This window comes from Tenrec ecaudatus, chromosome 3 (genome assembly GCF_050624435.1).
Source record: "Tenrec ecaudatus isolate mTenEca1 chromosome 3, mTenEca1.hap1, whole genome shotgun sequence".
NCBI classification, from domain to species: domain Eukaryota; kingdom Metazoa; phylum Chordata; class Mammalia; order Afrosoricida; family Tenrecidae; genus Tenrec; species Tenrec ecaudatus.
The window spans coordinates 179946482-179964245 of record NC_134532.1 but is presented as its reverse complement, the minus strand read 5'-3'; the positions used below and the strand labels follow the sequence as shown (position 1 = coordinate 179964245).

At 40.7% G+C, this 17764-nt stretch overlaps 1 protein-coding gene across 1 annotated transcript in view; it reads left to right on the top strand.

Moving 5' to 3' along the window:
• The window catches only part of SLC30A9 (solute carrier family 30 member 9), an 85128-nt gene extending 70708 nt beyond the window's left edge, over positions 1 to 14420 (top strand). The window contains exons 16-18 of the mRNA XM_075544383.1: positions 2638 to 2767; positions 5524 to 5637; positions 12162 to 14420. Of these exons, the coding sequence (XP_075400498.1) occupies positions 2638 to 2767; positions 5524 to 5637; positions 12162 to 12206 (289 nt within the window). The 3' untranslated portion in view covers positions 12207 to 14420. The remainder of the gene's footprint in view (positions 1 to 2637; positions 2768 to 5523; positions 5638 to 12161) is intronic.
• The last annotated feature ends 3344 nt before the right edge of the window (positions 14421 to 17764 follow it).

Genomic DNA, 17764 nt, shown 5'->3' with positions numbered 1-17764 from the left:
TAGCTGTCTTCTACGTATCTTGGCATTGATGAGTGAGTGTTTTGCCAGCTTGTTGGAATTGTTCATTTGGTTTCCTTGAATTCCTGGAGCCTGACTTTCACTAATGCCTTTGTTAATGGTTTTGATTAGATGCTGCTTCTTGAAAAGGCTGAATGTCGACCAGTTCTTTCTGGGGCAAGGACTCTCTGCGTTCCCTCCATTGCCTTTTGATGCTTTTGCGTCATTCAGTAGTTTGCTTAGAGAAACTTTCAGTATTGCAACTTGAAGCTTGGATTTTTTTTCCTTTTGTCCCCATACCTTTCGTCTTGAGAAAGACTGAGGTTGTTCTTCCTTTTTGGCTTTCTAACTCCAGTGCTTTGCCCAGTTTATTATAATATTTTACTTTGTCTTCAGCTCTTTGACTTCATCATTCTTCCTTTGCTTTAGCTATTCTACAGTCCAGAGCCAGTTTTGTCAGGGAGTCTCTTTTTAAAATTGCTTAATCTTGCTTTTGCGTAGATCATTAAAGTTATGAGGAGTGCTATAGCTGAAGGACTGGCCGTGCCAACTTTCAATGTTCTTTTTAATATTAAGGATCTGTATACTCAAGTATTGGGGAAATGATATTAGAAGTCTAGAAAGTTAGTACACAAACTGAAAACAGGATGTTAATTTCCTCTTGCTGTATCAAAGATGAGAATAAAATGTAGCATCCTCTTGTTCAGGATGGCTCCGTCTGCTGTCAGGGTTGTTGGCTGGCAGTGGAGTCATTTCCTGGAGAAGGATGAGCCTCCAAACTCCTTCAGGAAGATGCTTGTGGATCCTTCCAGTGTGGCAGCTTGCTTCGAGTGTGCAAACCCAAAGGGCAATTGGAAAATGAGTGAATAAGATAGAAGGTGCCATTTCTTAGAACTCAGTCTTGTAAATGACATCTGTGCTAGTCTGGGTTTCTGTCAAGAAACAAAACCAGTGATGCTCAGAACATACAGAAAGATCTCAAGAACTGGCTCACACAATTGTAGACATAGGTTAGTCCAGTCCGATGCAAGTCGATGGGCCAACCGTTAAGCTGGAAACTCCTCTTGACTTGTGTAACCGTTGGGGGCGCGTGGACAAACCAGGGAGCAGAAAGACTGAGAAAGGGAGAAAGCTCTGAGTCTTTCTCCATTAATGTACCCAAATCATGAGCAGTTTCCTTTTGATTCCAGCCTTCCTGCGTTTGCTTCGCTGGTGTAGTTGTTGCTGTTCGGTGCCTGTGAGTCAGCTCCTACTTTTGGGGACCCAGAGTACAATGGAAGGGAACAGTGCGCCCTTTGATCGCAGTCACAGTGCCAATGTATCTCCTTAAAAATCTTATTTCGTGTGGGCCCTCTACTTTAACAAACACGATGTCTTTCTCCCCGATCCCTCCTGACATGTCTGAAGGATGCTAGATGAAGTCTTGTCATCATTGTGTCCAATGACATTGTGATTGTACTCCTTCCAAGCAGATTTGATGGCAACTTTCTTTGTGTGTGTGTGTGTCATTGTTTGAAGTGAACTTGTATGTCACAAGACTCCACGTCCACTTCAGTCTCACTGTCCTCCTGTTTTCTTTGAGCCACTCAGCCCACTGTGGAGCTTTGAGGCATAAGGAGCCTGGAGGGGCAACTTCTTTTAACGTGTGCGTGCACTCGTTGTTTTCCACATCGGTTCCATGAAGTTTGGATCAATCCCGTTCTTTTTCTTTTTTTAATCCATGCAGTTATTATTTTTAATTGTGGCAAAAACACACGCACCAAAACATTCTCCCATTTAACAACTTCTACATGTGTAATTCAGTGTCATTGATTATGCTCTTCGTGTTCTACAATCAGTATCAATGCCCTTTTCCAAATGATTCCACCACCGTTCACATAAGCCCAATCACCCCTAAACAACAATTCTTCCTCCTTCCCCCATGGGGACCACTGGGCACGTTTGGGTTCTTTCTTTTTAAAATCATTTTATTGGGGCTCATACAACTCTTATCACAATCCATATATACATTCATTGTATAAAACACATTTGTACATTTGTTGCCCTCAACATTCTCAAAACATTTGCTCTTCACTTAAGCCCCTGGTATCAGCTCTTCATTTTCCCCCTCCCTCATGAACTCTTGATACTTTGTAAATTATTATTTTGTCATATCTTATACTGTCCGATGTCTCCCATCACCCACTTTTCTGTTGTCCGTCCCCCGTAACCCCATTCTTAAGATCAGAGTTCTTTATAGAATTGAATAAAACTATTAGAGAAATTCTAAAAGTATTTGGTAAAGCACTGTTACCAACGAATGCTCTTTTTTGTTAAGTGATATTTAAGGAATTGTTACATGGAAACAGGAAAAAAGGAAAAAGCGTTTATGAGATGAAATGATACCTTTAAGAAAAACTGTGTAGTGTTAATTATTTGGTAATGCACAAACTTTATAACTCATGAAATATTTATCAGGTTTACATTGGTATATGACAGTGTCATTATGCAGTAAAGCTCAGTAGACAGTGAGCCTTAGAATATAGCGGGCGGCACTATTTTTATCACTGATGAAAATAAGAATTCTAGACTTTTGCCATTAAAGCATGTGTTTATGTGTGGGTATGTTTTTTAATTTCTATGCATTGTTATTGATTGCAGGGCAATTCATGATGTAAAAGCCACAGATCTGGGGTTAGGTAAAGTGAGATTTAAGGCTGAAGTAGATTTTGATGGACGGGTTGTTACAAGATCATATTTGGAAAAACAAGATTTTGACCAAATGTTACAAGTAAGTTTGTGCATTTATTATTTTCCTGTAACCAAGGGCTATAAACATTACTTTTAAGTAAATTAAAAAAAATCTTTTTCACAGTTCTTAAAATCACTTCTCTCAACTGTATTTGAGTTGCAAAAATTTGACTGAGACCCTTGTTTTTGGGCTAGGAGGGGCCAGGAAGAATGCAAAAGAGAAAACTACTTATTACTTACTTTTAATGTGCCAGACATTTTATAGATGCCATGTAATACACTCTCAACAATCCTTAAGTTACAAAAACTAGTATTCCCAATTTTACAAACGGGTAAATTGAGACACTGCAAACTGAGGTAATGGGTATCAATTGCAGTATTAGGAATAGTGTATCAGGTTTGAAGTCAGAACGATTACTGAGGCCATGATATTTTATTATGAATAGCTTGCAAGTGAATTTATAGTGGCTAAGATAATGAACAGCTCAGAAATTAATGTCAATTATTAACATTTTGCTGTACTGTATTTGCTTAACAAAGCAATAAATCTTATAGCATTAAATCGCTACAAAAGCAGTTGATGCACCCAGACATGGCATCCTTTCCTATCCCCCCCTCCTCTCTACTCCTCAGGGAAACCAGCATCCTGGCACCTAGTTTTTCTATCTAATGTTTATGCCTCTCCAGCAGATTTTCCTCAGTATAATATGAACGGAAATTTTGCATGTTTAAGAATTGATATCGACAGGATCAGGTAGCAGGCATCTCCAAAGCAAACAATCATATCGATGTCAACAAGGTGTGCTGGAGTGGAGACCCAAAGCCCAACTGCGGACAATTTGGACATCCCTTCATGGAAGGGTCACAAGGAAGGGACGAGCCAGCCAGGGTACACAGTATAGATAGCTCTGACAAAACATACAACATTCCACTAGTTTTTTAATGCTTCCTCCCCACTATCATGACTCCACTTCTGCCTTATGAATCATGTACACTGGTACAGGTAGGAGCTCTGGACACATGGAATCCAGGACAGATAAAAACCCCAGGACCAGTAACGGGAGTAGTTATACCATGAGAGTAGGGGGAAGGTGGGTAGAGAAAGGGGGAACCGATTGCAATGGTCGACATACACCCCTCCACACTTGCTCTAGGTTGATAAACAACAGTAACATGGGTGAAGGGAGACAGCAGATGGTGTAAGATATGAAAATAATAATAATCAATACTTTATCAGGGTTTCATGGGGGGGCGGGAAGGGGAAAACTGAGCTAATACCAAGGGTTCAAGTAGAAAGAATATGTTTTGAAAATGATGGTGGCAACATATGTACAAATGGTCTTGATAACAATGGATTTATGGATTGTTATAAGAGCTGTAAGAGCCCCCAATAAATGATTTATTAAAATTAAAAAGAATTGAAATAAATGAAAAAAGTTGCTATAAATGGCATCATAGTATGCATTGCATGCACCCCGCTGTATTTTCATGGTTGCTTTAACCATTTGTTTTGAAGATTCCTCCGTATTCAGACTGCAGGTCTAATTAATTTACTCTGACTGCTGTGCTTTCTTTATCCATCCACTCTCCAGTTGATGGGCACTTCCGGTTTCCAGTGTGAGAGTGTGAGAAGCAGTCCTGTGAGGACATTCTCCTTAGTGTTTCCTTATTCACATGTGCCACTGCTTGAGAAAAGCAGGGGTGTCTCCGCTCCCATAAAGAGTTCTACTCTCAGAATCCCACAGGGGCTGCTCTGGCCTATCCTAGAGGGTCGCTACGAGTAGGCATTGACTCGGTGGCAGAGAGAGTTGAGTTAACCAAATGTAAAATATTTTAGGTGAACCTTTGAGTGTATGCTTCTTTAATTCCCCCAGGTAGTGCCAAATTGTGTCAATTTGATGTCATCCACCGTCAGTGTAGCAGAGTTCATGTTGTTTCACACTGTTTAATAGTTTTTTAGTTTTTGCCAATATACTATTTATGAGATAGTATCTTAATTTATATTAGTTATTAGTGAAGTTAAGCCTTAAGATTCATTGACCATTGAGGTTTCTTTTCCATTTTTTCTTTGTTTTATAAAAAATATTTTGTATTTTTCTTAGAGATTTATAGATATTTTATGCTGGATAGTAATTCTTGCTCCAGTTCCCTTTCCAACTCTATGACTTATCTTCTCGCTTGATTTTTAATACAGAATATTTTGTTTGCTTCAATATGGGCGAATGTATACTATCTTCCTCTGTAGCTTATTATCTAGCTTAAGACATCACTTCTTAGCCTAATGTCATAACAGTAATTTTTTTCTTCTAAAAGTTTTTAAGCTTGCTTTTCACCTTTAGGTTTTAATCCATCTGTTTGTTTAATACTTTGAGGTAAAGATCTAATAATTTTTCCTTACAGAAAAGTATTTGTTTTGACATCATTGACTATTGTGTACTTCCCTGATTTTGTGATGCTGCCTCTCTTTAGCATTGTATTCAAGTTTTTCTTGAACAGAATAAGGAATTATTCTGGAAATAAATAATTGTCTGGGGCTTGAAAGCTGATTTTTCATTAAACTTAGTGGTAATTTGTTATAGTAAATCTCTTAAGGGAATTAAAGGAATCTCTTAAATGATTAAAGGAATTAATCAGTTCAATAATACCATATTGCTAGCATAGTGTTCATATTATACACAGGGTCACTGTAAGTAGGAACTGATTTAACAGCACCCACAGCAGCCACAATATCCAGCTTTAAATGTACCACTGTGGTTTTTAAATGTTCATTTTTTAAATTTCCTATTTTCTATATAGGAAATTCAAGAAGTGAAAACTCCTGAAGAGCTGGAGATCTTTATGCTTAAACACGGAGAAAATATTATTGATACCTTAGGAGCAGAAGTGGACAGACTTGAGAAGGAACTGAAGGTAAGATGTATTAATATGACAAGGTCAAATATTTTTCAGTACTTCGTCTAGAGCAGCGCTTCTCAACCTGTGGGTCGCGACCCTTTTGGGGGGTCAAACGACCCTTTCACTGGGGTCGCCGATTCATAACAGTAGCAAAATGACAGTGATGAAGTAGCAACGAAAATAATTTTATGATTGGGGGTCCCCACCACACGAGGACCTCTGTTAAAGGGTGGTGGCATGAGGAAGGTTGAGAACCACTATTCTAGATGAACACTGCACTATGCGTATCGCATATACACTATGTTCCTCTCAGTGTCGCCACGAATTATTGGCACAAGGGCATTTCAAAAAGCCTACAGAAAAAATTCCATTATCTTTTCATTCCTTTTTCCCTGGACTTTTTGAAGCTCCCTCATATTAGTAACATTTCTGTAGTTTAGAAAATAATTGAGTTAGGTAAGTTGGATGGATAATTTGCCCAAAGGCGTAGGAATGTTGGGATTTGAACCAGTATTGTTCCGTCCCAAACACTTTTCTAAATGCTGATTGCGGTATGTAGTTTCTAAAATTGTCAACAGCTTTTTTGCATAAGCATTTTGAAAATTTCTAGAGAAAGATAAAAGTTGGAATTTTAGACACTGATCAAAAGCTTGAAAAATTAGAAAGCGACCTTAATCATGCACTTATTTTTTTTACTTTTAGTTCACTTTTCTGTCCGTTCATAGGCGATCATCCTAATTTATTGACTATTTTATTTAAATATTATTTGTTGATGTTACCTTAAAAAATGTCTGTTTTTCAAATCGTCATTTATTGGCATTTGAATTCTGTTTGTTTTCAGTGAGTAGGACCTTACCAACGATCTTTCCCATATAAGTCATATTCATGACTATGCATTTTTAGAAAGTGATAGAAAACTGGAACAAAAATCGAAGGGCACTATTTCTACATCTGCTTAACTATCTTTTTAAATATGGCTATCTAATCTGATACCAATATTTCTACTAAGATGGTTTTATATATGTTACTGTACAGTTCACAAAGTTGAGCAGACCATGATGATTCGAGCTTCTAACAGCTCTCACTCTTTTTGGCCTTTGGACTCTTTTAAAAATTGAGGACCCCAAAGAACTTTATTTTTTGTTGTTATTTTTATTGGTACTTACAAAATCCTAATTAAATTTTAACTGGTAAGACTTAAAGTAATGTAATAAAATCTACACTTACTAATATAAATATCATGTTTGTGAAAAATAACGATACTTATCCCAAACAAAGAAAAAGTAATGATAAGGACTATTGTTTCATGTTTTTGAAAAACAAGAAGTGTTTGCTTTATAAAAGACAGGCTGATTCCCGTACCTGCTTCCTTTTTTGCTCACTGGTCAGACATTGCTCTGGTCAGAGGCTATGAGGAGAACCAAGCTCACACAGAAACGGAGCTGGAAAATGTGGGCTCTTCACACAACTTAATTTTGATGATTGTGATATTCTTTTCCCAACTGCACAGGGTAGTTGCAAGTTGGAAACTGTGCTAATGAATTCTCACTGTGCCGTGACCTTCACATCCTGGGTCTTTTGTACTCTGAAGGGATCTATTACCCAGGGATAATGCGCAACATTCTGAGTTGCTCATCTGGCAAGTACTGGTTGCCTCCGTTAGTTAGTACATGAGAGAAAGAGGAGGCTTTCTACTCCCATGAAGATTTACCGTCAGGAACACGGATCGGGCAGTTCTGCTCTGTCCCACAGGGTCTCTCTGAGTTGGAATCAATGCGATGGCAGGGAGTTTGAGAGTTAATGTGGGTCTTTCTAATACTGAGATATTTCTAAGTAATGGGAGGCTGTCAGGGTCATGAAAGTGCTTTTAAGTTTCCCACATTGTAATTTTCACGTGTAAGCTTGAATTTTATCATTAGCAATAAATCCTGTTTGTTTTTTCCTTGAAGTAACAGGCTCATTTTGTCCATTTTTGAGGTGTCTGTAAACATCCACGTTTAAATAATCATAGTTTGTTATTATTTCAAGAAAAATTGTGTTTTGATAAAAATCCTGTTCAGCTTATCATTCAATCACTTTCCTTTTTGACATGCTATGTTATGTGTGTTCTATATTATTATTATTGTGTGACTTTAAGGAAGTCCTGGAGCTTTGTTTCTGGCTAATGTCTTCGTTGCAGTTTGGACTTCTTCCTTTACCAACACTGGAGAAACGAACCTCCAGGAATGGACAGAATACCTGCGGGGGATTAGACCAGCTCTCCCGCATGAAGCTGCTTCTGAACTGAGGCGCGGATGACAGGCAAAGAAAGAGACATGAACACAGCATGGGACTGGGAGGACAGCCGTCTGATGGACTGAAGTACCGAGTACATGCAAAGCTTGGTTTTTATACTCTTCTTAGAAGGGAATGGTTACAAAACAAACATCAAAGAATTTGCTTTAAAAAACATTCTGAACCTCTTATGTATACAGATGTTACTTAACTAGGCACACTTTCTAAACACTTGAATAATAACAGCACTATATTCTAAGATAAGCACAAGGACGTGCAAGGTTCAAAAGAATCTTCAAGAGGTCTTAAAGAACTGAGTTATCTCACATTGCTTTTAGCTGCAAGGTAAGCAGAGACACAGGGGACTAATTAGTCACACACGAAGAAACACCTGGACCAGCCTATGCCTCCTACAAATACCAATTGGAAGGTTTCACCAAGCTGAAGCAGCCCTGGAAGTGCTCACTCATCTGTGTCAGGAAATTTGGAAGAAATCTGTATTTCTCATTCCAAAGGAAGTTGATGATACAGAACATTATTGAATGATATCATTGCCACATGCAAGTACATTTTTGCTGAACATCATTCACCAATGGTTGACTCAGTACCTTGACAGGGAGCTGCCGGAAATTCCAGCTACATTTAGAAGAGGATGTTAAACAAGTGGTATCATTGCTGATGTCAGGTGGATGTTGGCGTCAAGCAGAAAGCTGCGTACTTGTGTTCTATTGACTGTGCAAAGGCCTTCAACTGTACGGGTCCTAACAAACTATGGATCGCCTTGAGAAAAGGGAATTCCCAACACTTCATTGTGTTCATGCAGAAATTGTACTTGATTCAAGAGGCAGTTATGCAAACAGAACAAGGTTTAAAGTCAGAAAAGGTGGGCACCAAGGTGGTATCCTTCACTCTGGGTGCTGAGCAAATCCTCAGAGAACCTGGACTACCTAAAGAACAACATGGCATCAAGATTGGAGCAAGGCTTGTTGACACTGAATGATGTGCAGATGACACATCTTTGCTTGCTGAAACTGAAAAACCTTGACGCAATTGTTGATGAACATCAAGGATTGCAGCCTTCAACATGGATTGCACCTTAATGAAAAGAAAACCAAAGTTCTGAAACAATAGATAAAATCATGATAAATGAGAAAAGATTGCAGGTGTCAAAGATCATGTCTTTACTGGACCCACAGTCAATACTCATGGGAGTAGTATTGGGTACTACTGGTAAACTGGCTGCAGGAAGCTTCATCTCACAAAACACACGCAATGATGCCGACTGCAGGAGGAAAGCCGAGTCAGTGAGTGTGTAAGCATCTCAGCGCTGGCAGGGGTCTCCACACGGCTGCTCCTGCACCCAGGGCTGCATCGGATAGGTCCATGTGGCTTCTCAGGGATGTCTTGCAGGAAGTGAGCCTTGCCAGCTGAAGCAGGGAGCTGGCCAAGGCAGCTGCACCCTGGTCCGACCATCATAAAGCAAGAGACCCGAGAACTAGAAAGGCGAGACTCACTGAGCCATTTATCCCTCCGCCCTTCAATTAACCCCACATGTGTTTATCAGCCAGGTTGGCACAATAAACTAACTACCTCACACGTATATTATCGAGCCAGGCAAACGGAATATTAAAGGTACCATGGACTGCCAAAAGAACAAACAGATCTGTCTCCAAAGAAGTATAACAAGTAAGCTCCTTAGAAACGGTGGTGGTGAGACTTCATCCAACACACTTCATATTATCAGGAGGCACCATTCCCTGGAAAAGGACATTATGCTTGAAAAAGTGGAAGGGCAGTGAAAAGGAGGAAGACTCTTGAAACGGATGGATACAGTAGCAATTAACAAAGGACTCAAGCAATTGTGAGCTTGACGGGACTGGGCAGTGTCTCGTCCTGTTGTGCATAGGATCTCTATGAGTTGGAACTAATTCAGTGACACCTCACAAGAGGGTTCTGGTGCCACAGAAGGTATGCATTTGCCTGCCAATCAAAAGACCAGTCGTATGAATGCACCACTGCTTAGTGCACCGGTTCTCAACCTGTGTGTTGAAACCCTTTTGGGGCTCGAATGACCCTTTCACAGGGGTCACCCAATTCATAACAGTAGCAAAATGACAGTTATGAAGTAGCAACGAAAATAATTTTATGGTTGAGGGGAGTCACCACAACATGAGGAACTGTATTAAAGGGTCGCGGCATGAGGAAGGTTGAGAACCACTGGCTTAGTGGGAGGAAGATGTAGCAGTCAATTGCGACAAAGATTTCAGCCTTGGAAATCCTCTGGGACAATTCTGCTCTGTCCTGTAGGGTGACTATGAGCCAGGATGGGCTCTAGGCAGTGCTTCCAACTCACAGTAGACCTGCCCCATAGGGTTTCTGAGGCTGTGAACTTTTATAGGAGCAAATTGCTTTATCTTCCTCCCACAGAGCCACAGGCAGACTTGAACTGCCAACCTAGGTTACAAGTGTTTTGATTGGACGTTGCAAGAACAAGAGGCGCAGGACAACTTGAGGCATAGGCTTTATAGTGATGGGTTGGAACCCCGGTGTGGGCTGTTTGGATTGGTTTGTTGTAATACACAACTAAAGGAGTTTTACCTGGTGGTTCCAAATGAACCATCTTCTGAGGGCTATTGGGAAAGGGCACTTCCAGTAAGCCTCCTTTGTAAGAGTTTAGTTTTTTAGATTTTTCTCTAGACTGTTTATTCAATGATAAGAAAATTAATGTGTTGTCGAATGTAGTGTGTTTTTAATATAATAAAGTGGAATAAATATGTAAGAGAATTTCCTTTTCTTTTTTTAACTCAGAAGGAAATAATCTATAGTTGAAATTTGGAACCAGTTTCTTTTTCTGTGCTCACACCTACCTAAGGGTTTCCTCGCGCAGGGCGGTCCCTTGCTGTGCGCCAGGCCTTCTCAAGCTTAGAGAGAAAAGTGTTTGCTGTAGGCTCTAGAGTCTCTGGTAAAGAAGTTAGCGTGACTCAAGATCCAGCCTGAACTCAGCGTCAGACCAGCCACCTTCCTGCAGTTAGCACTTTAATGTTAGTGCTCCTGGAGAGTACAGAACCTTGGGACAAAACGGGTTTGGGCCTACTCCTTAGGGGATAGAATATTGCCGTTGAGGCAGTTCTGCCTCTTGAAGCCCCGTCAGGCAGATTAGAACTGCCCCTTTGGATTCCTGACGCTGTCGATCCCTCTGGGAGCAGCCAGCCCGTCTTGCTCCAGCTGGTGGGTTCTAACTGCAGCCCTAGGCCCCACTGTGCCACATCCAGCATGTTGGAGGTGGCCTCCCTTTCAGGAAGCTTTTATCACTCACCCTGCCTAAAGCCGTTGTGCTGACCATACCATGTGCACTCTGGGCTCTCGGATTGTTCAAAGCCTAAGCCTTGCTCTGTTTCTTTGGTCCCGGTCATCATCGTCTATCTGGAAACCTCATCACAGTCAAACCTAGCTTGGATAGTCTACTCTCAGTGAAGTCTTTCTGGAGTCTATTAAAATAGTACCTCTCTCTCTCTCTCTCTCTCTCTCTCTCTCTCTCTTTCTCTCTCTCTCTCTCTTAATGCAGTGGATAGTACTTAGAAGACTGGGGTCTGGAATCTCATTTCATCACTTAATAATCGTGTAACTTTGGGAAAGTTAGTTAATTTCTTCACACTAAAGTTTTAAGACAGAAGTAGAGGATTGTGAGGATTAAGGGAGACAGACAAGGCTTTCTACTCCTCTAAAGAGTTCTAGTCTTGGACAGTTCCACCCTGTCCTTTAAGGTCACTCTTCATCATCGTCTACTCAATGGCAGTGAGGTGTGTTTGTTGTTGTTGTTTTTTTTGGTGTGCGGATTAAAACAACCCCATACACATGAGCACACACATGTATTCAAAGCCTCGGTGGAATAGTACCTCCCAAGCTATGTGGCTTGTTATTCTTTTATTCTTTCTGGTTATAATTTCACCATGACTTTCTTTTCAACACACAAAAAGGTGTACTTGCAGAGCTTTGTAGTGCCAGGCGCATTTTTATGCTTCAGTCCATTCTTAGTGGGCATACGGACAGGCTTAGAGAAGTAGGACTGGCTGCAGTTATATTTATTGTCAGGATAGTCAACTTCTGCTCTGCTCACCTATTTCTCTTGTGTGCTAAAAAAAAAAAAAAGAAAATTAGACCAAACGTGTCATTAGTGACTTATGTAAATTACAGATACTTTCAATGATGAAAAGAAATCAAAAGACATGTTGTGCCTGAATAAAGGTGCTGATTTTTCTTTACAGAAACGAAATCCTGAAGTTCGACATGTAGACTTGGAGATACTGTAACTTGGATGGGATGAATCATGTCATTGGGAGCCCTGGAAGTTTGTTTGTCCCGCCCTCACCCTACAAAGCCACAGTCACGTCAGCCCTCGCCCTGCTCTTCCACACGGAGGAGCCAGCGCAGTCCAGAGCGATTCTTTAAGATGGGAGAAATGCTTTATGGAGAGGACAAGTCAACAGACCATAGAACGAAAACTACTTACTGTGGGGAGACACGCCGCACATGGAATCATGTCTTTTATTTTTCCATAGGGGACATTTTAGTTGCTTAAATTGTTCATAATTTCCCATTTTATCCTGTCAGAATGTTGTATACCTTGCAATCATGTTTCCTTTCCTCATACCGTTCCAATCAGGGGACTGTCGGTTAGGATTTTGACTTTGGTTGTCACTGAGGATTTTACTGGATCCCAGCCTCCCAATCCTGACCCCTCTGTCCAGGTCTAGAGGTGAGGTTTTGAACAGTTCCTGCAGGTCAGTTTCTCCTCAGAGAATGCGGACATCACTTCTCCTTAACTCAGCGCCACCACAGAGCGCCTGCGCCAAGCCGAGTTATCCCACGTGTTCATTCCAAGCTGGCTTGGCCTCTGAACTGAATAAAGACATTTCAGCCTCCCCTTTAGGTCAGAGTCGTTGCCATTTTGTAATAGTTGAGGTGTTTGTTTTTTTTGGTTTTGTTTTCTTTTCTCTCTACTTGACGTTTATTGCCTCGTGTTAGGAGTTATCCAATAACCCTAGATGGTTCCCTGGGCCATTGTACGGCTGACTTTTGTTTTCTTAACTGGCCTCAGTGTCATACTAATGTTCTACTAGGAGATAATGCATTTATAAGCATTTTAATATTCTGTAAAACAGACTAGAATTATTTATAATTTTGTAGACAGTATAGCATTTTATTTTAATTTATTTAAAGAAAGGCACTACTTAGGTAAATCTGAACTGTGGGATATTTCTTAGGTTAAAAGTGACCCCCAGAGAAACCAGTGATTCTCTTCTACTGAAACTTGTGGTCATGATAATGTATGTATCATAGACAATAGTAGGTCTATAACATGTGTTTCTTGCATTTACAAAATGGTTATTTAGCATAATACATTGACTATAACATATTGTTTAAGTAAATAACTTTTTCTAATAGCTGTAAGGTATCAATCAAGGCCAAAAGAACCACTCATTTCAGTAATTGAAAAGTTAGCGGGCACTACAGCTGTTTCTCAGTTCACAGAGACAACTCTTGCCCACTTAGAGACGTGCAGAACTCAGTGACCACGGGCAGACTGATGTGGTGGCCGCCTGTACCAGGTGCCCTCCTCACGCCCTCCTCACCTGGGGGAGGCCAGTGTCTGACAGCTTTCTTGGATTAAAGTTGATAAATGATAGCAAATTGTAATGCTGGAAACAAAAAGAATAAAACAAACATTTGATTAAAGGATTTGTCATGTGCATTTTTGATCCAGAAATAAAATTTCCCAGAAAATTGTGAAAATCTACATTGTCCTTTTTTTTTTAAACCATCACAGAGCCTTTTACACACTGCACATTTTAGATAAAATACAGTATTCCAGTGTCACTAAACTACCACTTTCTTAACAAGATCTTGCCATACTCCACTTCTTTCCCTAGCGGCCCCTTGCGAGCTTCGCCGTGAAGCCGGCCAGCGTTCTCATTCTGGATCGCCGATCTTATTTCCTCCTCATTCACTCAGCGAATCTTCATTGCGAACCTAACAGTGCCAGGGACTGTACAGCTGTTGGAGCTATCCGAGGGCAAAGCTAATTTTGAAAAGCAAAACGCCTACTTAGTGCAGTTCTAGTCTTAATACAATGGGTATGAGGGAAAAGCCTTTTGGCTAGTTACTGTTAGTGGAGCTAAGACTATTCTAGTGAACAGTGCTTCAAGTAACAGTCGTAGCCCCTGAAGAGGTGGCCAGATGGGGACTTTTTAGTTGCCTGGAGCAATTAGGATCTCTGCAGACTCACTACCCACAAATGAGCTAGTTGGAGACAAAAACATGATATCCCAAAAGAACATGAACAGGTCTGATTAGTGACTATAAGAATGGATTTATTTAAAGACTTGGAAGCTATTTTAACCACAGAAGAAAAGACTCTATTGCCCACAATAATATATTAAGTATCCAAATCTTTTTCTACATAATTTTTGTAAAGTTAGCAAGATTGAATAAAATATTAATTTTCTTCACTTGTTTCTATTCCATTTCATGACTACTTTATTTTCTTTCACAAAATGTTGCATGCCACAATTGAAACAGAATTCTTAGCCTGGGTAAGGACTTGAACACCTACATATGCCCATAGTGTGTAACTTTTGGTTTCATGTGTAACAAACATGCTGGTGTCAAAGTGTGAGAACCACATCTTCAGAGTTCAGGCTTTATTTCATCTTGAGCCCAGATCTGGTGGTGTAGAGCTCAGTTGCCACTGTCTCCCAGTCATATAGTGCCTCCACGCCCTCCTGGATTGGCAGCTCAGTTTTTTCTTTAAGACAAAATTATACTTGAGCTATATAATATGAATCGTTCCTATGGCTTCCAATTCTTCAACCCAACCTTTTTTTAAAACTAGTTTTTGCATTTTTCAAGATCATTTTACTGGAGGCTCTTACAGCTCTTATAACAATATATACATCAATGGTGTCAAGCATATTAGTACGTATGTTTCCATTTTCTAAATATTTACTTCCTATTTGAGTCCTTGGCGTTTTGCATTGTAATTTACGCTAGACTTCTACACCCTCTTTTCTGCCTGCCTTTTGATACTCCTTTGTCAGTTGGGAAGAGACTAAAATTATATCTAATTTTCTCTGAGTCAAATTACTCTGAACATTTTAATAAAGCAAGACAGTTTACTCATTTAAAAATGAGTTAAGCTCTTCATATTGTTAGGTGATGTGCAAAAGTTATTCCAAAATGGTAGGGGTTTTGTTGGTTTTTGATAACTGCTTGAAAGAAGTCAATTCTTTTTACTTCTTGAGTCTTTCAATCTGACTAGTTGGTTGGGGTCCTATCGCGGAGGAAGAGTAATTAGGGCTGATGTTGCTGTCATTGTTTCCCTTAGTGCATTGCTGCGTGGATATTGGAAATTTTATTTAAGTACAAATTGGCACAAAGGACAGAATGTCTAGGAATCTGAGTGTTCATAGGGAATTGTTTTTCCAGGAAAATCGGAATGTTAAAACTAGGGAATTTGGGCCTTTAAAAAAGAAGATACGGAGGAGAAAGGGGAGCTGATACTAAGGACTCAACTAGAAAGTAAATGTTTAGGGAAGGATGATGGCAACGTATGTACACATGTACATGAAACAGTCATATGGAATGTTACAAGAGCTGTAAAACCCCCAATAAAATGATTTTATAAAAATCTGGTTTTCAACATTTTTTTGTTTGTGCTTATTGTGGTTTATCTCAGATGTGTTATGTCATTGGGGTGACTCTCGAATTTTTGTTAAATGTTTTCCAGTATATGAAACCCAGGATTGAAGAACCTATAGGGAGCGCAAGTAGAAGCAGGATTTCTGTAGGGTGGGGGGTGGGGGGCGTAAAAGGGAGCTGATGTCAAGGAGTTCAAGGAAAGGAATATTGTCCTATGCTGCTTGATGAGTTTGAATGAAGGGATGATAGGATCTCTGTGTGTTTTTTTGTACAAAGATAATCAGTTTAGAGGGTTCTTGACTTCTTGTTTGGTCTGAATGTACACTGGGCAATCTTGTTCTGATGCATACCATTGGGGTATTTAAATCGTAAGAACTAGAATTCAGAAACGTGTATTCTTTGTAGTAGAATATAGAATACTTCGAGAAGCCTGTTGAACCGAGGGGAATGGCCAGGGCCTTTGATCTCTACTCGGCCTTTGCTGGAATCTGGACTACCAAAGTTGAGGTAAAGCTGCTTTTAGCGTTGACCGAGGACAGGGTCTGTGGTCAGATGGAAGCTGCAGGCTCCGGACTGTCTGGAGGCACATTTGCACAGCATGGCGGTGGGGAAGTGGAGGGTGAGACCTGTTTGCAGGGGGTCATCCAATACCAATGCCAAAGATGTAGAGAAGAAATGCCTTTTAGCTCTTATTACATGAAACCAATGCGATTCATTGACATCAATGTCATTTAAGTGGGAGAGAGGGAAAACTTGAGGGTGACGCTCCTAACTCTGAGGAGGGATGTAATTCAAGCGTCATGGCAGTGCTGTGGGAGGGGCTCCTGACTGTCTCAAACCCGTAGGAGCAGCTCTACTCTGTCCTTTAATATAGGTCCCGAAGAGAACCAGCTCACTGGCAGTGTGGTGTTTTTGTGGTTTGATTTTTTAATCCACGTCTCTGAAACTCCCACCAAATCATTGGGTGAGATTATGCAAAAAGGGGTGTATTAACAAGGATTGGTCAGTTTTATTGTCATTTCCCTGGCTATGATACAGCTGTCTCAGAAGCTAGGACCAGAGACTCGCAGGACATCAAGAAGAAGAGCCAACAGTGGAGCACTCTGGATGCAGCAGATGCCGTTCCAGACCAAGACTTAAGGCTGAGGCAAGGAGATCACAAGACAGCACAGGACCAACTCAGTGACGGAGAGCAGCAGGTGGGTTTCCTGGCCCAAGGAGACAGAGGCCAAGGGCCCATGTGGCAGAAAGGATGTGGACTAGCAAGTATTGTTGTGGACAAAAGACTAGATCCTCAGTTATTAGGCATCAAAGAACAAAAAAATCATATTATTGAGTGCAAATCATATTATTGAGTGCATATTATTGAGTGCATAAACAAATGTGGCGAAGGAAACTGATGGTGCCCGGCTATCAAAAGAGATAGTGTTTGGGATCTTAAAGGCTTGAAGGTAAACAAGCGGCCATCTAGCTCAGAAGCAACAAAGCCCACATGGAAGAAGCACACCAGCCTGTACAATCATGAGGTGTCGAAGGGATCAGATATAAGGCATCATCAGAACAAAAAGAAATCTTACCATAGTGAATGAGGGGGAAGTGCAGAGTGGAGACCAAAGTCCATTTGTCGTCCACTGGAGATCCCCTTGTAGAGGGGTCTAGGGGAGGAGATGAGTCAGTCAGGGTGCAATGTAGCACCGATGAAGAATACAGCTTCCTTCCAGTTCCTAAATGCTTCCTCCCCCGCCCAACTATCATGATCCTAATTCTACCTTGCAAGTCTGGATAGAGCAGAGGTTGTACACTAATGCAGATAGGAGCTGGAGGCAAAGGGAATTCAGGGCGGATGATACCTTCAGAACCAGTGGTGAGAGTGGTGGTACCAGGAGGGTGGAGGAAGGGTGGGTTGAAAAGGGGGAACCAATTACAAGGATCTACATGTAACCTCCCTGGGGACGGACAACAGAAAAGGAAAAAGGGGGTGAAGGGAGACATCGGATAGAGCAAGATATGACAAAATAATAATTTATAAATTATCAAGGGCACATGAGGGTAGGGGGAGCGGGGAGGGAGGGGGAAAAAAGACCTGATGCAGAGGGCTTAAGTGGAGAGCAAATGCTTTGAAGATGACGAGGGCAATGAATGTACAGATGTGCTTTCCACAATTGGTGTC